The following is a 24251-nucleotide window of genomic DNA, read 5'->3' as shown; positions in this document are numbered from 1 at the left end:
GTGATACAGCAACCTGACTGTGAACTAAATGTCAGAGAAAAAATAGTAAAACAATATAAAGCATGATTCATGCAAAAAATAGAAAAATAAGTAGTGGCCAAATATTACATAAGTAAAGAAGTAATGCGTATTGTAGTACCTGGTAATCTGATGTAAAAGGATTTAGTAAAAACAGTGTTTGAAGGTCAGCTCCGATGAAGCAGTTTAGCTTAGAGTGGAAAGCTGTATGGCGCTCTGCTTGGCGTGCAACGTCACAGAGGCGGCAGATCCGGATTGAGCTGTGTAAAGTTCTGACAGGCACAGTGAATTGTAACAGGCGTGATACTCTGGAGCTGGAGAGCTAATCAGAGTGCAGCTCAGTTAGTAGCAAAATGAACAATACCAAGCAAGGAGGTAACTGGGAGGCTGGTATTTATGGAGATCCTGAAGATTAGTTAAAGGGGCAGTAAGAAAGGCAAAAACCTGACAGGACTCCCCCCCCTAAGAGCAACTCCGGTGCTCAAGAAGTAGGACGGTCAGGGTTGCGTTGATGGAATCTGGAGATGAGTCTAGGAGCTGATATGTTGGATGATGGTTCCCAGGAGTTATGTTCTGAGGAATATCCCTTCCATTTAATCAGGTACTGTAGAATGCCTCTTCGTCTTCTAGAATCCAGGATGTTCTCTACTTCATACTCCATGTTCGGGTCAATAGAGACCGGAGGTAGGGATTGTCCAGTTGGATGATCACGTAGATGTTTATAAGGTTTAAGCAAAGATACATGAAATGTTGGGTGTATCTTGAGCATGGAGGGTAGTGTGAGACGGACAGCATTACAGTTGATGATGCGCTGGATGGGAAACGGACCTATGAACAGAGGTGAGAGTTTCCTTGAGGGTGTACATAAACGTAGATTTTTGGTGGAAAGCCAGACAAGGTCACCAACAGAATAAGCAGGAGGAGGTATATGTTTTCGATCATAATACCTCTTTTGCACAACTTTAGCAGTATCAATGGTTCGTTTGATGGTGGCAAAGTTGGTGACAATGGAGGAAGTGAGATCTGCAATATGTGGGTGATCAGGAATTTTTTCGGGGAGAAATTGAAATTTGGGGTGGAACCCATAATTAATATAGAAAGGAGTCTGTTTGGTAGTGGAATGTACAGTGTTGTTGAAAACAAATTCGGCATAATGAAGGTATTGGGACCAGGTGTTTTGTGCAGTATGACAATAAGAGCGTAGAAACTGTTCCACCCACTGATTGCAGCGCTCAGTTTGCCCGTTAGTCTGTGGATGGTATGAGGAAGATAATCTTTTCTCGATGCAGAACTGTTCGCAGAAGGCAGACCATAGGGCACTGGTAAATTGCGATCCACGATCTGTGAGGATGTTAGAGGGCAAGCCATGTAGTTTAAATACGTTAGTCATTAGTAGTTGTATGGTTTCAGCAGCAGTAGGTAACTTGTGATATGGAATCAGGTGAAGCATTTTGCTGAATAAATCCACTACAACTAGAATTGTTGTGTATTTACTAGAGTTTGGTAAATCCACTATGTAGTCGAGAGCAATGTGCTGCCATGGCTTGTCAGGAGTAGGAATAGATAGTAACAAGCCGTAAGGTGGTCTTTTAATCCTCTTTGTAGTAGTACAAACATAACAGGAGTTAAATTGAATTGTAAGTGAGGACCATGAGATACAAGGGTCATGTTGCCTGAGCCACTCTAAGCCTAAAATTAGAGGGAAATCAGGGGATGTGATTACATCAAACTTAACAAATTCCCTATGGTTACAGGGGGTTGACATGAGAATAGGAATGGTTTCATATAAGACAGGTCCTGAGGACAAAAGTTCACCATCTATACCCCTTAAAGGAACAGGACACAATTTCTTGAGAAGGGGTATTTTATTTATGTTACAGAAATTCACATCCAAGTATGATAGGGCGGCTCCTGAGTCAATAATCCCTTGAACGTTCACTCGTGTTTGGTCCCACTGTAATACAAGAGGCATATTGCAGTAATGGCTAGATTTTAGTACAGTTTTAATAGAACAAGAGGGTGTGTTTTGCTTACCCATTTTCTGACGGGGAAGATTTGGACAGTCTTTTACCCCATGATCATCTGCGGCACAGTACATGCATAAGTTCAGAGACCTACGTCTTAGCTTCTCCTGAGTACTTAGGGGTCCCCGCAAGAAGGCTATATCCATTGGTTCCGGTAGGGATTTAGAATATGTATTGACAGTAGTTGGTGTAGGTTTGTGCCTAGGGTGTAAATCATGGTAGGATCTTTCGTGATGTCTTTCCCTAAGTCTCCTATCAATGCAAATGCTGAGGTCTATGAGCTGTTCTAGGGTTAGAGGTATTTGAGTGCGTGACAACTCATCCTTAATGGCCTCAGAGAGTCCTAGCCTAAATTGGTTACGAAGGGACAAGTTGTTCCACTGGGTATCAGGGGCCCACCTCTTAAATTCTGCTATGTAATCCTCTACCTCTCTTTTCCTCTGCTTTAGGGACCTCATAGCATTTTCAGCAGTTTGTTGTTTGAAGGGGTCCTCATAAATTTGTGCTAAAGCAGAGAAAAAGGAGTCTAGAGAATTAAGGATATCATCATTCTGTTCAAGGAAAGTATTTGCCCATGCTCTGGGCTCAGCTCTGAGATAGGAAATTGTGGTCATAACTTTTACCCTATCGTTGGGGTAAGTGAAAGGCTTAAGGGTAAACAATAGGTAGCATGAGTTTTTAAATTCTCTAAAGACCTTTCTGTCCCCAGAGAAGGGTTCTGGATAGCTGATATGCGGTTCTTGTGGGGGGGGGTTTCCTCTCCACAACATCTTTAATGTACGTTTTTAAGTTGTCATTTTCTAACTTAAGTGTGTTAAGTCCTTCAGTAAGGAGATCAACTTTAGTAGTAAGTGTTTGTATGTGAGATGCCATTTCAGTTGGGTCCATTTTATTTTTTATGGCTTGGTATTTCTGTCAGGCTCACAAATATGCCTGCAACAAAACAGACACAACGTGCATTTGATTTAAGAATAATAGCTCACAGGTAGGTAAGGCTACACAAGCATTAACAGGGTGATAGTGATACAGCAACCTGACTGTGAACTAAATGTCAGAGAAAAAATAGTAAAACAATATAAAGCATGATTCATGCAAAAAATAGAAAAATAAGTAGTGGCCAAATATTACATAAGTAAAGAAGTAATGCGTATTGTAGTACCTGGTAATCTGATGTAAAAGGATTTAGGAAAAACAGTGTTTGAAGGTCAGCTCCGATGAAGCAGTTTAGCTTAGAGTGGAAAGCTGTATGGCGCTCTGCTTGGCGTGTGACGTCACAGAGGCGGCAGATCCGGATTGAGCTGTGTAAAGTTCTGACAGGCACAGTGAATTGTAACAGGCGTGATACTCTGGAGCTGGAGAGCTAATCAGAGTGCAGCTCAGTTAGTAGCAAAATGAACAATACCAAGCAAGGAGGTAACTGGGAGGCTGGTATTTATGGAGATCCTGAAGATTAGTTAAAGGGGCAGTAAGAAAGGCAAAAACCTGACAGTAACTGATCAAATATCTCCTGGTTTAGAGACAATTCCCCTGAGTGTAGCCCATGGTGACTCAGATAATGTGCTTCCCAATTGTCTACCCCTGGAATGTGAATGGCCAAGCTGGTGCATTGATGTACCTCTGCCCAATTCAGGATTCAAGATACTTCCTTTATTGCTAGAGAACTTAGAGTACCCCCTTGATGATTTATGTACACCACCATAGTTATGTTGTCGGATTGAAAATGAAGAAATGGAACTGAGTGAAGCCGGGGCCATACCTTTAAAGCTTTGAAGATTGCTCTGAGCTCCAGCTCCAGCTCCAAATAATGATGCCTCCTGAGGATCCCAAACACACTGAACCCTCAGACAACCCTAAACCACTCCCCATCCCGATAAGCTGGCATTTGTGGTGATTATCTTCCATGTTGGGCGAAGAAATCCCATTCCCTGTGACACCAGGCCTTTAGATGTCCACCAAGAGAGAGACTGTCTGGTGACAGGATCTAAATGAATTACCTGAGACAGGTTGGAGTGATCTCCATTCCACTGACTCAGCATGCAAAGCTGGAGAGATCGTAAATGAAACCATGCAAATGGTATGGCAGCTGATGCTGCTACCATGAGATCCACAACCTCCATTAATTGAGCTACAGAAGGGTAGACAAGTGACTGAAGTTTCTGGAAGGCTGACTGGAGCTTGAGTTTGCGTTGGTCTGTCAGAAAAAGTTTCATTGCCACATAGTCGATAACTCCCAAAAGACACACTCTCGTTTGAGTTGTTAGAGAACTTTTGTCCACGTTGACCTTCCAGCCATGATTGCAAAGAAACAAGAGTAATTTCTCTGTCTGAGTGACTGCTACAATATATCATCCAGGTAAGGAGCCACTACTACTCCCTGAGCCCAAATCACAGAAAGAAGAGCTCCCAGAGCCTTTGTAAATCACCTGGGAGCAGTAGCCAGGCTGAAAGGAAGAGCTGTAAACTGATAGTGTGTGCCTTGAAAAGCAAACCATAGAAACGGATGATGATCCAGATGGATTGGGATGTGTAAATATACATCTTTCAGGTCCACTGTGGACATAAATTGACCCTGAAGTATCAGAAGCAGAATTGATCTGATGGTTTCCGTCTTGAAGGAAGGAACCTTTAAGAACTTGTTGAGAGTCTTTAGATCCAGGATGGGTCTGAAAGTCCCTTCCTTCTTTGGAACAATTTACAGATTTGAATAAAACCCTTTTCCTTTATATGCCAATGGACCTGGGACGATTACACCCATGTCCTCTAGGTCCTGTAGACACCAAAGAAAAGTTGCTCTCTTTTCTGGTCTTTTGGCAATGTGAGACAAGATGAACCTCCCCCTCTAAAGGAAGAGACCTGAAACATATTCGGTAACCCTGGGAGACTATCTCAAAACCCAAGGGGGTCTTGAACAGACCAAGCCCATGCTTCTTGAAAAAGGCTTATGGTCACAACTTTATGCGGATTTGGTCTCAGAGACAGACTTCTTGGTTGGTTTAGGCTTTCTCCAAACTAGATTTGGTCTTCAGGAAGGCTTAGAGAGGGTTCAGTCTTCAGAGAGGAAGAAGATCTCTGACTTTTATTCTGATGAAAGAAACGAAAACGGCCACTGGACTTTCCCTCGGGCCTAGACTTCTTATCCTGAAGCAAGAAAACCCCTTTGCCACCTGTCACAGTAGAAATAATCGAGTCCAATCCCGGACCGAACAGATTCTTACCCTTAAAAGCCAAAGACAATAGCCTGGACTTAGAGACCATGTCAGCTGACCAAAACTTTAGTCAAAGAGCTCTTCTTGACAAAACTCCAAGTGCTATTTTATTAGCATTAATGAGAATAATCTGGATGATAGCATCGCAGATGAGGGAATTTGCTGTTTTTAGGAAATGGATACGATCTTGGATATCCTCTAGAGGGGATTCGACTGACACTTGATCTGATAATGAATAACACCAAAATGCTGCAGCCTCAGCCACCACAGCAATGTTTACAGTGGGCTGAAACAATAGACTCCCCCTGTAAAAAGGCCTTCCTATGGTAACCCTCTAGTTTTCTATCCATCGGATCCCTGAAGGAAGAACTGTCCTCTAGAGGAATAGTAGGCTGCTTGGCTAAAGTAGATATAGCACTGTCGACTTAAGGAATAGTCCACCATAATTTCCAATTTCCTTCTGGAACAAGGAAGAGCTTATCCCATTCCTTAGAAATAATTTCTGACACTAATGATGGGACAGGAAAAAATTCAGGGACCCTGGACTTAGGTCTCAAAAAAGTTCTTAAAACATCCTTAAGTAAGGATCGGAGATGATCCATGTTAAACTGGAAAGTAATCTCCTCTGGTTCTTTTTCAGATCCAGAGGAAGACTCCTCTGAGGAAATCTCACCATCTGAGCTGCAAGAGGAATTTGCAGCATCTAAAACCTGTGCTAAGCAGGAACTGCAAAGCTGCGCTGGAGGACAGATTGTTACCAACTTACAAATTAAACAACATTTGTCTACAGGTATAATAATGTCTGAGGGGCTACACACAGCTATGAGCAAATGTAAATAAGTCCCCTTAAGGAATTACCGTACAACCTGCAGTTATGTAGAAAGGAGGCAGGAGTGTGGCCGGACACTCTCCTGTGGCGGGAAAAAAGTTACTGCTTCCTTGCGCACAGGAGAAGAGAGTACACAGATTCTCCTGCAGTCCAAAATGTCACTGCTTCCTCAGCGCTCCAGAATGATTTAAATGTGACTGGAGCAATGAGGTACTGGAGACAGGCAAGTCTGGGAGGATTTAAAAGGGCCAGACCCCTAAAATGTTCCCCAGTAAAATAAAATATAACACTGCTAAATATCACCACATATTTGACCCCCTAATCACACAGAGTAACTTCAGGACATGTAGTTACATATAGTGGCTCAAAAGAACCTACTTCAATTGCCCTTTGCACAAACCTGTGGATAGTGCACAAACCTACAGACTGACAAAAATTGCCATAAAATGTCAGTCTGGCAAGGGGTGTGGCTTGCAGGCCAATGATATTAACTAAATATCATCCAGCTTTAGGGATCTTATGGGATTAGATACTTACCCACCTTTCAGACCTTTTCACTGCCCAGCATCAATTTAAATCCAATCTGCAGTGAAGTTCTTTCCTGAACTGTAATTAACAGTGTAGGACCTTGATGGGAGAATACATACACATGGCCAGAACAGGAGGGGGGCAAAGGCACTGCCCTGTGACACCTGTGGCCTGCTTGTGACTAAGACTGGAGAAGAGAATTACACTGTACCAGCCATAATCTCCTGAATCCCTCTCTTCTAGGAACTATCCGCTGAGGGAAAACTTGATTGAAGAAAACTATATTTCTAACACCTCTATCCTTGCCCTCTTCTTGATGAGTTGAAGGGGGAAGTAGGAGGGATACTTTAAACTCTGGTGTAGGGAGTCCTTACCTCCTCCTGGTGGTCAGGTGATGTAATTACCAAGAGTAAAGTCTTGTGGACTCTCACCACCATTAGAAAGTGTTTCTTTACTGCTGTAACACAATAATATGTTTTATTAAAAAAAACTGATCTGTAGTATATCATTATACTATAATATAATAATGTTATAATATACTGTATACCATTACAGAATCATAACCTTGTATTCCATAATAAATGTTTAAAGTGATGATAAATTGAAGCGTTTAACAAACAGTAGGATTTTACCATCACTAAAATCAAGAGGAGTTTCATTGATTAAACGTGTACAAAAGTGTGCTATACTCACCCTTTCTGTGCCGTAGCACAGCACTAAATTCAGGCAGCTCTGGCCTCCCACGGCACAATGCTCTTCTACCAATGAGGTGCCACTTGCACCTCTGAACCAATAGCGGTGCGTGTCAACCGACAGGTTTCTGTATGCACGCAACGCTATTGGTACAGAGGTGCAAATGTCACCTCATTGAAAAAGATTGTTGTTCCACGGAGCCGCTGAATTTAGCACTGTGCAATGGCACAGAAAGAGTGAGTTTAGCACCCTTTTGTACACATTTGATCAATTAAACTCCCCTTTGATTGTCAGTGATGGTAAAGCCTAGCGTATGTTAAACGCTTGGATTTACCATCACTTTAACATTCACTGCTAAACATTAGACAGAATAAAATAGAAAGACAATTCACTTTGTTGCAATTTAACATATATTTTATTAAATATATTTTATGTATTTCTTAGAAATATATTTTTATATAAACATTAATATTTTATTAGATCTCTTATAGACATTTGACAGTATAATTTCTTTGGAATGTATTATTTTATATTGTCCATTCTTATAATCACTTCTGTTATCAAAAGTAAAAAAAAAAATATATGACATTATCTAAAAAAAACATAAGAAAATAATATACTAGTCAGCAACATTTAACTGCTGTACCAGACATTTTATCTACAAAAACAGGATGTCTTCAATAAAGCAGTATTATGAACTGATCTCAAAATAACACTATTTTTTTTTGCAGAAAATATTAACACTGAAAATCAGCAGCTTTGTAAAAGGCACAGGATTACTACATAAAGTATCTGTATATTTTAAATGCATTTACAGCAATACTTTTTTTGTGAGAATAGACTTTATGCTAACACATACATGTCTTTTGCTCTGTAAAATGAGCAAAGATGTTATTGCAAGCGAATACCTAGAAAAGGGAGTGGATAATTGTGTAAAAACAAAAAAGGAAATGGAACATTCTAAAGCAAAAGTTATATACTCTTAATTTGTTAGAGCATATGATTTTAAGTGTTCCTAGATTACTATGTGTTTAATCATAGCAAAAATGTCAAACACATACTGTAGGTAAAGTCCATTTTCATGAAGCAAGCATGGCAGATTTTGAGCAGGACATGGCTGTTGATTGGAAGTTTTGTGAAAATACTGCTTTCGATTGGCTTGCTGGTTATTTTCTGCTTGAAAACTGCAATGCTTGCCTCTCACAAGTGGGAATTTACCTATGTGTTTAACCACTTTGAGGGGGTTAATCACAATCTTTTTAGGAACGTTTAATGATTTTCTACAAAATAAACCATTCCAATTTATGTGGATTTTTGTAGATAAATCATTGGATAAACTTTTCTAAAGGACTTTGGTGGACACCACAGAATGCCGATTAGCAATGGAAAAATCACATGCCGTAATGAATTCAAACACACAATTTGTGCATTAGAATATACCTTTAAGATCTTTGTCAATTGGCCAGCACATCAGACATATGTATATAATATATCAGCTCCCTAATGTGCCAACAGTGAGCCAATCACAGTGACTGATGCTCTGATAGGCACAGTCAGGGAACCTATTAGACTTCCGTCTGTAGCATGAAGCGGTTTGCAGCGTCACAATCATCTACTTACAGTTTAGTGTTCTTCATTATAATTTTTTTTTCTTCACATTTTAAACATTTCCGTTATAGCTACATCACAAACACATAAGGGAGAATAGCAGAGGCACTTATTAAACAATAAAGTATATAGAGTTTTAGGTTTCAAAGTGCAATACTGAGCAATATGTTTATATTTTAAATATAGCTATAAAGTTCATTACTGAATTCATGCATTAAAAAAAAAAATCACAGCCTCTGGATTGAACTCTATATATGTAGAAATATATGATTAAATGGTTACTAATACCATTTTTTTTCTTTCGTAATTCAGATACAGCAAGCAATTTTAAGCAACTTTCTAATTTACTCCTAATATATTTTTTTATTGTTCTTTTGGTATCTTTATTTGAAAAGCAGGAATGAAAGCTTAGGAGCCGGACTATTTTAGTGTCAGCACCTGGGTAGCGCTTGCTGATCGGTAGCTAAATGTAGCCACTAATCAGCAAGCGAGATCTAGAGAACCAAAAATGGTCCGGCGCCTAAGCTTTCATTCCTGCTTTTTAAAATAAAGATACCAAAATAACGAAGAAAAATTGATAATAGGAGTAAATTAGAAACTTGATCAAAATTGCTGTTTTATCTAAATCATAAAATTATTATTTTTTTAACAAGGAATGCATTGGATCATATCAACTTAATTTTCTTTAAAAGGACATTTAAGTGCATTTAAGTCTGGAATAAAAGCATTTGTGCGATATTATTACATATATATTTTAGTATTTGGTGAAATTATTATTTACATAATCTTGTAAAAGCAGTAATAACTTCACCAGAATAATTTCTGCTAATACACTTGTGCATGTGCACATGCCCCTAAAATGTAACAAATAGAAGCAAAGTGGCAAATACAAATATACTGTATTACTAAAATGCTTCTATACTAAAGTGAAATGCACATTTTAATTCTGACTATTATTAAACTTTATGGTTTAATTAAACTAATATGTGGTAATATTTTAGCCATTCAATACAGCGAACATAATCAGTATTTCTCAATTCCAGTCCGCAGGGCACACTAACAGGCAAGATTTTCAAGATATCTGAACTACAGCACAGGTGAAATAATTAAGTTATCAGTAACCATGGTTATTGCTCTCCCCCATGGTAATCCTAAAAATCTGTCTAGTTAGTGTGCCCTGAGAACAGGAATTAAGAAACACTGCTAAAGGTTATCCCCCTGCATACAGATTCAGCTAAGGCAGGTGTATAGAGTTTAATGTTTTTGAAAACCTGTATGGCTTATGCTAGGAACAAAGATATATATGATGGGGCTAAATATATACAACATTTTCCTTTCCAAAACGAATAGTATAAAGGTGGCAGTTGCATTATGATTCCATCTTCTTGCAAAAAGTTTTTTGTTTTTGTTTAGAATCAGTTGCTAGCGAGTGAAGAAATGTCTCTCTTCTGGGGAGAGAGGCGGAGATGGCAGACTGGTGGTACCCACAAAAAGACAGTTTAGCTTAGGCTTCAGTTCATTCCAAACCTGATTCATCTGCAGAGAAGTGTGACAAAAATATATATATTAGGTTAAATTTATCAATCATAGATTTCATATACACCTATATAATAAAAGGCCAAGTAAGTTTGTCCGATGCAGTCATGTGCAGTAGAGACTGCGCGAGACAAACATACCTGACCATAACCTCTTAACGACCAGCGCCGATGTGCGAAGACGGCGATGGTCGTTAAGCACATAAGGACCTCTGCCGTGATCTCGCTAAAAGTAGCGAGATTGCGCTATTTCTGCATGCCCCACGAGTGGGGCAGTGCAGAAATAGTCTTGCAGAGGTCCTCTCTGCATCGGGCAGCGGTGGTGCCGATTGTTGGTGGCGTGGGAGGGTTAGGAGGGAGGCGGGTGGACGGCCCATTGCTGGATAGGGGCGGGAATAGGTGGGATGGCAACACTACAGAAAAAATGTATGCTAAAGGAGGTAGGAGGGAGGGGGGGAGGAGATACAGGGGGATAATAGAGTGGAGGGGGAGGAATAAAGGCTAGGGAAGGATCTTGGAGGGGGACATTTTGGCCCGTGTACATGGGCTTTAACACTAGTACCTATCTATTTATTTGTCCAAAATATCCTCATATTACATTCTCCATCCTGCTCATTACCTACACTGACTCAGGCCTAGTTTCCATTTAGGTGGTAAAGTTTGGAAACTGGTGGTAACATAAATATTGTCCATAGATTTTAATAGAAATAAATTATTTTACCACTAGTTTCTAAAAGCTTTACCCCCTCAATGGAAACTAGGCCTCATTGTTTTAATATCCACTTTACTATTGTTACTATATCAACATTGTGAAAATGACCACTTTCAGCAGACTGTGCTAAAGTGCTTAAAGGTTAAAAACACGATATACAGAGAGAGAAGAGTTCAACCAGAAATGAACAACAGCTCAGTAGGTTGTTCTCTAACGAGTTACCACCTAAGTTTTTTTTTTTCATTTAGTCTTATTGTGCCTTTCACAGAGAAGAACTTCCCTGAAGTATATAAGTCTGATCAGGTGAGTCCAGTCTCGAAATACTAGGCAATCCTCCTCTGAAAAAAGATCATGGAAACCCCAGACGATTGTTTCAGCCTTCTGTGGGCCTCGTCAGTGAGATGCAGCCATATTCCTCTAAGCACATTTGGGAAGGAATTCACTTCTAGTTTCCAGGAACAATATAGGATGTGCAAAACAGCTTAAGTACTGTTATTTATTCACAATCCAATTTAACATCAACATCAAATAAAATAAAAACACAAAAATATGTACAAATTAAGTCCAAATCCCCAAAAAGTACCATCAGTTAGTGCTGCCACGACAGTCACAATAATAGTCTAATCCTTCAGGATATTAGCCTGTAAAATCAGTACATCCAATGTAGTGTCCAAATAAATCCACTGTAGGAAGCAGGGACTATTAAATTCAGTGAGTCCCCAATGAATTAAAGCACCAAAACCTAATGGAACACCTGTAAGGGAAGAAAGATACAAAAAATAGTGCAATATGCAATCTACAAAGAATTACAGCTTTGAGAAAGACCTTTTACTAGTTTGAAACTGGGCTATCTGTTGCGATTAATCCCATTAGGGTATTCTTTCTAGATTGCTTATTGCACTCTTTTTTGTATCTTTCTTCCCTTACAGGTATAAGGGACTTACTTGGACACTACATTGGATGTACTGATTTTACAGGCTAATATCCTAAAGGATTAGACTATTAGTGTGACTGTAGTGCCGGCACTAACTCATGGAATTTTTTTGGGATTTCAACTTAATTTGTATATATTTTAGTGTTTTATTTTATTTAATATTTACATTGGATTGTGAACATAATTTATTCTTACCTGATAAATTACTTTCTTTCTTAGTGGTGCTAGTCCACGAAAATCCTTACTTGTGGGAATTAATCTCCTGGCTACCAGGAGGGGGCAAAGACACCCCACAACAAAGCTTTAAGTATCCCTCCGACTTCCCTCTCCCAGTAGTACATATAGCCAAGGAAAGGAGGAAAAAGTAAGAAAGGGATACTACTATCCTACGGTAAGGAGGTACAAACTGGCACTGCCGCTAACTTGTCATTAATGGGCGGGATCGTGGACTATCACCACCAAGAAAGAAAGGACTTTATCAGGTAATACTAAATTATGTTTCTTTTTAAGGTGGTGATAGTCCATGAAAATCCTTACATGTAGGAATAAATACCCAAGCTGTGAAGTCGACACAAAAAAAATAAAGTGGGTGGGAAAAGAAGGAAAGGCACGCACCTATTTACCAGGAACCATCACCTGAAGAACCTTCCTTCCAAAACTGCCTTCTTGTGAGGCAAACACAGTAAAGTAAAAAGACTAATACACAAAGGCGACTACCGTTCTGCCTCCAAGAAAACTTTGAGAATCAAACTCCACAGCTATGAAGCTAAGGAAACAAAAGCTACCTCCTAGCTCTTACGTTAACCAGAACAGGCAACCAGCAAAGTAGTAGATTGTCCAAAAAGCCTACAACAGTCTTAATTTCCTTGTTAATTCTCTTTAAAAAAAAACACGGTAGTACATGAGAAACACTGAAAAAACTATTCATGCCTCTCTCCTTGACGAGGCAAAAAACTACTGGGAGAGAGAGGGAAGTAAAAGGGATACTTAAAACTTTGTTGTGGGGTGTCTTTGTCTCCTTCTGGGGGCCAGGAGATGAATTACCATCAAGTAAGGATTTTTCGTGAACTATCATTACCTTAAAAATAAATAACAGAACTTAAGCTCTTTCGCACATCCTATATTGTTCCTGATAATGTTTACACTCCTTTTGGGTAGAGGAATTTTAGGTTTTGTTTGTACTGTATATTAGCATTCTCTAGCAGATAATTGATCATTTATGCCACTTCTGGTTTTCCCCATCACCCTTAGGGAGATTTCCACTTAATATAAATACATACAGAAAGAGGAACGCTCTAACAGGAACAAACAGCTCAGTAGCTTGTTCTATGACGAGTCATTTCCTGGGAGCAGCCTCTTTTAGCCCAATTGTGCTTTTCAGAGAGGAGAACTTTCCTGAAGTACATCCGTCTGATTCCACCTAAAAAAATACCAGACAATCCTCCTCTGAACGAGGAAAAGGACAACCACAGATGAGTTTGAGCACTTCTTTCTGTATGTATTTGCATATTGACCCTGGGAAAGTTTCCCAAAAGGTGATGGGGGAAACCAGACGTGGTCTCCCTGTCCAATGTTCCCAGAGTAATATGGCTGCACCTCACTGATGAGGCTCACTGAAGGCCGAAACAATTGTCTGGGCTTGCCATGTTCCTCGTTCTGAGAAGGATTGCCTGGTATTTTCGGGCTGGAGTGAACTTGCTAGGCGGCATCAGACTGATATATTCATTGTTAAAAAACATGATTGGGCTAAGAGAGGCTGATCCCAGGTGGTAACTCACCATAAAACAATCTACTTTATAGCGCTGCAGTATATGTTGGCGTTCTACAAATACCCGATAATAATACTTAGCTGTTGTTCCTTCCTGGTTGGGTGCTTCACTTTCTGTATGTGTTTAATACAATACCTGCAACTTCATCTTTCACCATAAGCTAATTATTTAACTTAAAAGATATCTGCAACCTACATTAGAACATACAAACATTTTTCTAGTTTTATTAAAACCATCAATAGAAATACACAAGGATTCTCTCCCCCCCCCCCCCCCAGTTTGGTCCTTTGCCATACACTCTGATCAATATTACAACAGTGTATGACAAAATAATTTGTACATACAGTTTTGCTGAATCGTAACAATACAACATTAACCTTAATTATAAAATACGTTGCTCCCTACTTGGTGTTTACACTTGTACATTGTGAGATTATTTCCTTTGTTCAGTATCCAATCTTCAGAGAGAAAAAGGCTTAGGGGACTGCACAGAGAAATCCTAAATTCTGTTATGTAGGGTATAGAAGTAGAACGTTTTTGAGTGTCTGTGCATTGTAGTTATATATTTCCCTCTCTTGTAGTGTATTTGCTTTTTGTAATTTACTGAAACCATTCTACCTTATCTCTAGGTACTGCATAGGAGGAGTCATACTTGAAAGGGAAAAAGTGAATCTGCATAAAATGGTTACAAAGAGGAAGCAGGAATAAACAAAGAGGATGAGGGATAGTGGAAGAGGTTGGGATGGGTGGGGGGCACAGGGGTGGACTGAGACCAAGCAGGGCCTCCAGGAAACGATATGGGAAGGACCCCCCACCGCCTTACCCACCCTGCAGCTTATGACCCACTCTGCCTCCTGTACCCCTCCCTCACCCTACTACCCACCTGCCTTGCCCCCCCCCCCCAACAGGGCCTCCCAATCTCCAGGGACAGACCCCACACTTCAGGGCCCCCACAACAACAGAGGAACCAAAATTCCAGACATCCCAGAGCAACAAACCCCCCCCCCCCCCAGCCAGGGACAGGGCCCACAGCGCTAATCTTTCAATCTACTGTATGTAACAATCCTTTAATGTTAAATTCCTAATTGTTCCAAAAGATCCTGACATGTTGTCCTTTCATATGTATTGTAGTTGATCCCAATAAAATGTTATATGATTTAAAGGGACATGAAACCCAAATATTTCCTGTTATGATTTGGATACAGCATACAATTTTAAACAACTTTCCAATTTACTTCTATTGCTTCTAAATTGTTTTGTTCTATAGGTATCATTTGTCGAAAAAGATACCCAAGTAGGCTCAGGAGCTGGGAGCTAACTGCTGATTGGTGGTTGCATATATATTGTCATTGGTCAACATAAAGTTGTTTAAAATTGTATGTTCTGTCTGAATCATGACCTGTAACTGTCATTTTCCTTTTTATAATAGCAATATTCTTATATTAGAATTAGTTAATTCGTTCTATCTATCCAGGTATCCGTGTCTTGGATGTTAAAGGTACAGTCTACAATAGAATTTTTATTGTTTGAAAAGATAGATATTCCCTTTATTACCCATTCCCCAGTTTTGCATAACCAACACTGTTATATTAATACACTTTTTACCTCTGTGATTACTTTGTATCTAAGCATCTTCTGACAACCCCATGATCACATTACTTTTTATTTATTTATTGCATTTTAGCCAATTAGTGCTGTGTTGTGGTGACTCTTAAATAACTCCTTGGGTGTGAACACACTTATCGATATGGCCCACCTGAACTAGCAGTCTCCTGTTGTGAAAAGCTAATAAAAAAGCATGTGATAAGAGGCTGTCTATAGTGGCTTAGAAACAGGCAGACATTTAGAGGTGTAAATGTTAAAGTATATTAATATAACAATGTTGGCTGTGCAAAGTTGGGGAATGGGTAGTAAAGCCGTTATCTATCTTTTAAAACAGTGCTTTCCAAACTGTGTGTCGGCAGCAGTGTGTAGGTGTGTCCCTGCTTCAGAACAAATTTTTTTACATTTTTAATTTTTTTGGTTTCTGACTTTCTGCCTGCCTGCTACGCATATCACGTAGTTGACATGTGATTGATACCTAGGGGACACAGATCATCTTAACCTATTGGCGCAGCTCAGTGGGAACTGAAACTATTCCCATTGGCGGCACATTGGCTCCTGACTGCACATGTAGTCTCCTTAATTGACTTGTGACTGCATGTGTAGTCAGTGAGTGTGACAGCAGTGTGTTTGCAGCGTGGGCAGTAGTCAATCTGACTCACCGAGCTCTGAGGGCGGCAGCTTAAACGCTGAGCTGAAGTCAGAAGTCAGTGGGGGGTTTTTTGCAGCTAGCTCCCAGTAGTGCATTGCTGCTCCTGCTCTTGATATATGGATAGGAAGTGGAAACTTAAAAATGCTCGATGATGAAATGCGAGTGTCTTTATCTAAAATATTCCACAAAATATTCAGAAATTGTGTTCATACCATCAACCTCATACATCCCATTAAAATAGTAAGTAGCTATTGGTGTTATTAAACTTTTTTTTAATTCTTGCACATACATACTGTTACTTGTAAATACATTTAGTTATTATATAATTTATGTATGTGTCCGTATCTCTGAAAACAAGTTAGTTTAACCTCCTGTTTGCTAGTACAACTGAATTAATTACTGTGTCGCGAAATGATGTAGGTCTAAAAAGTGTGTCACCAACATGAAAAGTTTGGAAAGCTCTGTTTTAAAACAATAAGAATTTTAATGTAGACTGTCCCTTTAAGGGTTTTCCAATTCTGTTCTATAAGTGAACAAGCGCTTGTCCTAATTGTAGCAACAGGAAACTTCCTTTTTAACCACTCATCCTCAAAGCCTCCAATTATCACAATTTGTAAAGCTATAAAGAATAATGAAAACCAGTGGCGTGACACCAACCCTAGTGACGCCACTGATGAAAACTAAGGCTATAGTGTCACTTACCTCTTTATGGCCTTTTATTTGTGAATTTACAAATGCCCCCAATATGTGGGAAGTCAGAGGCAGATAGATATGGATAAGCTGGGTTTCTTGGTGCAGACAGTACAAGGAGAAGTAGTTTCTTAATTCCATAACAATAATGGCATTTTCTTGCTATGAGACGATAGAAGAAAAAAATAAAAGCGAACAAAATAAATAAATAATGCCAAGGAGTGACAAAGAAACCACCCCAAAAACTTATAGCTGAACCCATGGGCAAAAAACAAGTTTCATTTTGTTTACCTTGTTGAAAGGATACCATGGTGATCAAATATATATATATAGATCAATAATAAGGTAATGGCTATATTAATTCCATGTTCATGTGTTACTATATACAGCAAATATATTTAAGCATTGTGTAATTCATCAAGAGTTCTAAAGTTAAATAAAATTAAAGTGCTGTGTACTTAAAGTGTCAGTAAACCTCAAAAATAATGTTATATAATTCTGCACATAGTGCAGAATTATATAACATTATATTAGCCTTATCTTTATAAGACATAATATTCCCTTTGATTTTTTTAAAACAATGACAGTTTTACAGACCCGCTCTCTGTGCTCTTCTGAGCGGGTCTGTTTGTTTCACACGGCGCATCGGGCCAGCTGTATAGTCACAGCCCGGCCCGACCGCGCCATTATACACAGTGCAGCTCGCTCCTGCTCTGTCTGACAGCAGGAGCGAGCTGCACTTAGTGTTATGGCGCGGTCGGGCCGGGCTGTGACTATACAGCTGGCCCGATGCGCTGTGTGAAAAAAACAGACCCGCTCAGAAAAGCACAGAGAGCGGGTCTGTAAAACTGTCATTGTTTTAAAAAAATCAAAGGGAATATTATGTTTTATAAAGTTTGTGCTAATATAATGTTATATAATTCTGCACTATGTGCAGAATTATATAACATTATTTTTGAGGTTTACTGTCCCTTTAAAGGGACATAAAACCCAATTTTTTATTTCATGATTTAGATACAGCATACAATTTTAAACAACTTTCCAAGTTACTTCTGTTACCAAATTGTCTTCGTTTTCTTGTTATCCTTTGTTGAAACGCTGGGATGTAAGCTCATGAGTGTGTACGTGTCCCCAACACTATATGGCAGCAGTTTTGCAATGTTATACATTAGCAGTAGCACTAGATGGCAGCACTATTTCCTGTCATGGCATGTGCACGCTACCTACCTTGGTATCCCTTCAACAAAGAATAACATGAGAACGAAACAAATTTGATAATATAATTGATAATTGGAAACTTTTTAAAAATTGTATTTTCTATCTAAATAATAAAAGAAAATTTTTAGGTTTACTGTCCCTTTAACCAAGCACTGTTAAGACTTAATTGTATTCAAAGCAGCTACAAGAATACCCTTTCAAATGGGCTAGACTTTTTCTCATGTGCCACAACAGGTTAATATCTGCTGATCTTTTTTAAATAGCTTTTCTATTGCCAAAACTGCAGTATTAAAATTTCAGAATAGGTGGCGGTTCCAACATCAAAAATAAGCTATTTCAAGTGAGAAAATAAAGGCAAATTAACTCTGCATACAATTTAAATACACTACAACAGGTAAAATTGTTAATCTTAAAAATATTAAATGGCAGAGAGAAAAAACACAGTACAACGTCCCTTTAAGTATTCACCTCAACAATTCGGGATTCCAGCTGTTCCACAGACTCTGCCTCCTTGTTCTGTACAGCAACGCTCATCATTTGCTTCTTCATAAGGCTATACTTGTGCAAGGCTTTCTGATGCTTGTGCAATACACCCTTTTCGTGTCGCTCGCACAAGTCCTTTACAACAGACAAATTCAAATAATAAATATATATCAATATTATACAGTAGTTTAAGGGAGTAAACTGGCCATCTAAACCTGTTATATAAAATAGTTGAGAATGTATTTCAGTCCCTGGTATGTACACACATTTAAAGAAAAGACCAGTCAATACAGTAGATCAGTAGATTTGCATAATCAACACATGCATGATAAAAAGACAATGAACTTCAAGTGAGTAGTAGATTTTTTTTCTGACAAATTTCAAAGTTGTGTTTATTTACACTCCTGTATCATGTGACAGCCATCAGCCAATCACAAATGCATACACATACCATGTGACAGCCATCAGCCAATCACAAATGCATACACCTTTATTCTGTGAATTCTTGCACATGCTCAGTAGGAGCTGGTGAATAAAAAAGTTTAAATATAAAAAGACTGAGCACATTTTGTTAATGGAAGTAAATTGGAAAGTTGTTTAAAATTGCTGCTCTATCTGAAACATGAAAGGTTCATTTTACTTGGGTGTCCCTCACTATAGTTTATTTTTAAAGACTTTCTGATATTGCAAAACCATATTTGTTTTTTTCTAAACATGCCCATCTTAAATATTAAACACCACAGCACTTGTGACAGTAATACGATACAGACATTAAAAGCTTTTAAGTGGAACTAATGAGAAATAGTGGATTACTTTACCACTTTAAATAGACGTGTACCACTCTACCTGTTTGAGGCTGAAAACGATATTACAAAGCTTTGATAAACATTGTTGCTAAGTCTGGATACTATTTCAAACACTTGTAGAATTTCAAGTACTTTTAACTCCTATTCTTTGGGAACGTTAAAGAATTTGCATTGAGTTAACCATTTTAGGAGTATCGTTATTTAATGTTTACATAAGCTACCAATATATGAATTTTTGTTTAAATATTTATTATTGTTTATGAATGTTTATAAGGTGCACCTTATTTTTAATTAATTTTATAGATATGATTTTAGGAGATTACAGATTTAATAAATATATATTATTATTTTAACAGTGTACACGTATATTCATCAATATCTATCTTTATCAGCTGTAACTATAGTTTATTTATTGCAGTTATTATCATTAATTTATGGTAAAGCTTTTTTAGCGCACTCTTATCCCTGGTATTTTTAGTTTTATATAGTGTGATCTTTGGGAAAATCACGCTTTAAGAGTTGCATACACTACCTTTTGGGGTACTCCCCTTGTTGTATTTTTGTTTCAGCTTTCCCTAGGATTAAATCATTAACATAAATTTAACCTGGAAAATGACAGCAGAGTATATGAATGAAACAGCAGAAATACCCACTTTTTCTATAAACAAGCTGTAAAATAAAAAATAAAAAAAATAAGGATCACCCTTTTCAAATTCTGAAAAGGGCTTGGCTCTCGCATTCCACAACTGGGAGTTTTTCCCCGTTTACATATCTTTTCTATAGCCAATATTGCAGCTTTACATTTTTCAGCATAGGTGGCGGTATCAATATGACAAAAATCAAAATTCTAATTTAATATAACTATATATATATATATATATATATATATATATATATATATTTTTTTTTTTTTTTCAAATAACAAAATAAAGGTAAAATAGCTATTTTATAAACAATTTAAAAACACTGGTAGTTACAAATAAAAGGGGAGAACATTTACAGTAAAAGGCCCCATTAATTAAACCAACCGAGATCATGGAAACAATCCAGACATACAAATGTAATAAAAACACCATAAAAAAAACAATAATACTGATGAAATTAATAAAAAAAAAATAAGGAAATCAATTACATAAAATTTATTGCAAGAAATCACTCACTTTATAAGACTGGAGGAGGTCCAAAAACAGATTTAGTTTCTCCACCACATCGATTTCTTCTTGTTTGCCCTATAAAATAACATCAAATAATAAATAAATAACTAACACAGTTAAAGGGACAGGAAACCCTAACATTTTCTTTCATGATTTAGATAGAACATACAATTTTAAAGAACTTTCCAATTTACTTCTATTATCAAATTTGCTTCATTATCTTGTTATCCTTTGCTGAAGAAACAACATTGCACTACTGGCAGCTAGCTGAATACATCTAATTAGCCAATCACAAGAGACAAATGTGTGCAGGCACCAATCAGCAGCTAGCTCCAACTAGTGTATGATAAGTGCATATTTTTTTCAACAAAGAATACCAAGAGAACGAAGCACATTTGAAAATAGAAGTGAATTTAAAAGGATCTTAAAATTGCATTCACTATCTGAATCCTGCAAGATTAATTTTGACTTTCCTATCCCTTTTAAAAGGGACATAAAAGTTCCCTGTGCACCAGTAGTCAAACACCTTTTCAGAGCTGGAAGTGGTATGTATTGCTGCTAAAGATGTAATGTGTCATGCAAGCTACTGCTGACTCTCTAAGCAGGCATGGTGTTTGATTACTGGTGCAGGGGACCTCACAGGATATGTGAGTATGCTGCAGAAAAACAGTAATAACTTTTACTAGACATATTTTTGCTAACAGAAGTATATTGCAAAAATTGTTATATTTAAAATTGAAAAGCACCCATGCACATTTCAGTTTTGACCTTTCTATCTCTTTTAATGGATTAGATAGAGCATGCACTTTTAAACATCATCCCAATATATTTCTATTATCAATTTTGTTTACTTCTCTTTTTATCCTTTGTTAAAGAGTAATCCAATGTGAGCTCAGGAGCGTGCACGTATCTTTAGCCACCTGGCAGCAGTTTTTGCAACGTTTAAAGCAATGTTAAACAAACAGTATCTCACAAAAGTGAGTACTTTTTGTAAATATTGTATTATATCTTTTCATGTGACAATACTGAAGAAATGACACTTTGCTACAATGTAAAGTAGTGAGGGTACAGCCTGCATAACAGTGTAAATTTGCTGTCCCCTCAAAATAACTCAACACACAGCCATTAATGTCTAAACCGTTGGCAACAAAAGTGAGTACACCCCTAAGTGGAAATGTCCAAATTGGGCCCAATTAGCCATTTTCCCTCCCCGGTGTCATGTGACTTGTTAGTGTTACAAGCTCTCCGGTGTGAATGGGGAGCAGGTGTGTTAAATTTGGTGTGTTAAATTTGGTGTTATCGCTCTCACACTCTCTCATATTGGTCACTGGAAGTTAAACATGGCACCTCATGGCAAAGAGCTCTCTGAGGATCTGAAAAAAAGAATTGTTGCTCTACATAAAGATGGCTTAGGCTATAAGCAGATTGCCAAGACCCTGAAACTGAGCTGCAGCACGGTGGGCAAGACCATACAGCGGTTTCATAGGACAGGTTCCACTCAGAACAAGCCTCGCCATGGTCGACCAAAGAAGTTGAGTGCACGTGCTGAGCGTCATATCCAGAGGTTGTCTTTGGGAAATAGACGTATGAGTGCTGCCAGCATTGCTGCAGAGGTTGAAGGGGTGGTGGGTCAGCCTGTCAGTGCTCAGACCATATGCCACACACTGCATCAAATTGGTCTGCATGGCTGTTGTCCCAGATGGAAGCCTCTTCTAAAGATGATGCACAAGAAAGCCTGCAAACAGGTTGCTGAAGACAAGCAGACTAAGGACATGAATTACTGGAACAATGTCCTGTGGTCCGATGAGACCAAGATAAACTTATTTGGTTCAGATGGTTTCAAGCATGTGTGGCGGCAACCAGGTGAGGAGTACAAAGACAAGTGTGTCTTGCCTACAGTCAAGCATGGTGGTGGAGTGTCATGGTCTGGGCCTGCATGAGTGCTGCCGGCACTGGGGAGCTACAGTTCATTGAGGGAACCATGAAAGCCAACATGTACTGTGACATACTGAAGCAGAGCATGATCCCCTCCCTTCGGAGACTGGGCCGCAGGGCAGTATTCCAACATGATAACGACCCCAAACACACCTCCAAGACAACCACTGCCTTGCTAAAGAAGCTGAGGGTAAAGGTGATGGACTGGTCAATCATGTCTCCAGACATAAACCATATTAAGCATCTGTGGCGCATCCTCAAATGGAAGGTGGGGGATAGCAAGGTCTCTAACATCCACCAGCTCTGTGATGTTATGGAGGAGTGGAAGAAGACTCTAGTGGCAACTTGTGAAGCTCTGGTGAACTCCATGCCCAAGAGCAGGGCCAGATTTACATCTCAGGTGGCTGTAGGCACAAAAACCTGAAGCGCCCCCCCACCCCCCACCCCAGAAAAAAATGGAAAAAATTAGGACTTTTTTTATTATTATTTAGGACAACTAAAAATAAATATTAGATGTAAAATTACATTTTCCCTTTTATGGAGATACACAAATACACACACCAATTGCAATATTTGTTGTAATGGAAGCTACACCAAAAATCAATATTCACTTGACTCAAATGGCCATACTATTTCTATTATGTATAACAAAAACAAATCATGTTAAACTTTTAATGCAAAATATTCTAAAGAAAACCCTATTTAAAGGGACATAAAATGTGACAGTTTGCTGGGCATTTTATAATTGCACTAGTGCTTGCACAGAAGTGTGTTAGCCACTTGCAAAAGAGTTAAACACATAGTCAATGTCAGTTCTGAGACAGCAATACACATCTGTGCAGACCGAGATGGGCTCATAGGACATGTTTATTGACAAGCCATTAGTGTATTGCTTTTCTGGAGATGACTTTGACTATGTGCTTAACATTTTGTTGGAGTTAAACACAGTTTTGTGTAAACAATAGCAATATTAAAACTAGCAGCATGCAAGCTCATCAACAACCTGTGCAGCCAGTGGAAGAAAATATAAAATGTAGGTATTTTTTTCCACTACATGAAAAAAATCTTGTAAACTCTGATATTTTTGGTACAAATACACACAGATGTTACATTTATTTTGTTCTGAACTATAAATATAATATGATGTTGCTCTCAAAGGAAAACATGTAATCCAGGGGTCAACAAATGTGTTTAAAATTAGAATTTAGAAATTCAATTTACCACAATACAAAAATACCACACTTACTTGATAAAAGAACAGATTAACAATTTTTAATGTGATGTGTGTGTATGTGTACATATATATATATATATATATATATATATACACACATACACACACATACATATACATACAAACAAATATGCCATGTGAGTGGTTTACACACATACACATTTTACAGCCTTACAGTCTACAAACTTTGTTGTCAAAGTGCCCTAAAGGCTGTAAATCACAATTGGCAGTTTGTAATAGAGAGCAGAGCAGCTAGTCCCACATAACCTCCACACCTCCAATGCCTTTATAGAACAAAAACATTCATCCTGAAGCAGAATTTAAACTCCTGGCTATAAAAAAGGAATACAGCACATAACAAGTGAATACACTGCAACCCTCTCTGGTAGCCAAGGGGTTAAAGTGCTCTGCTTGTTATGTTTTCATTCTAGGCAGCATTAGAAGCCTTGTACAGTCCTAACCTGTTCTGAAGTTTTCATTCCTCAACAAAAAGTGTCTGCACCACATCAGCATGGAGCTTGGCTGTGTGAGGCAACAGAAGTACATAAAATAAAAGTGAAACTAAACATGCCTGGCGAAAATGGGAGGGGTTTAGTTTTAATCTTTGCCCCTCTCTCCTTC

The 24251-nt window shown here is 38.4% G+C and overlaps 1 protein-coding gene across 2 annotated transcripts in view; it reads right to left on the bottom strand.

Annotated features, from left to right (window-relative positions):
• Positions 1 to 7690: 7690 nt before the first annotated feature.
• SNX8 (sorting nexin 8) overlaps positions 7691 to 24251 on the bottom strand; it is a 144690-nt gene continuing 128129 nt past the window's right edge. For both annotated transcript variants that reach the window (XM_053695131.1, XM_053695132.1), the window contains exons 8-11: positions 20468 to 20536; positions 18487 to 18636; positions 16813 to 16962; positions 7691 to 10442 (exon numbers count right to left, since the gene is read on the bottom strand). In XM_053695131.1, coding sequence (XP_053551106.1) covers positions 10329 to 10442; positions 16813 to 16962; positions 18487 to 18636; positions 20468 to 20536 — 483 coding nt within the window. In that variant the 3' untranslated portion in view covers positions 7691 to 10328. The remainder of the gene's footprint in view (positions 10443 to 16812; positions 16963 to 18486; positions 18637 to 20467; positions 20537 to 24251) is intronic.

Source organism: Bombina bombina, chromosome 11 (genome assembly GCF_027579735.1).
Source record: "Bombina bombina isolate aBomBom1 chromosome 11, aBomBom1.pri, whole genome shotgun sequence".
In the NCBI taxonomy this organism is placed as follows: Eukaryota; Metazoa; Chordata; class Amphibia; order Anura; family Bombinatoridae; genus Bombina; species Bombina bombina.
The sequence above is the reverse complement of the archived record's forward strand: the minus strand, read 5'-3'. Positions and strand labels throughout refer to the sequence as shown.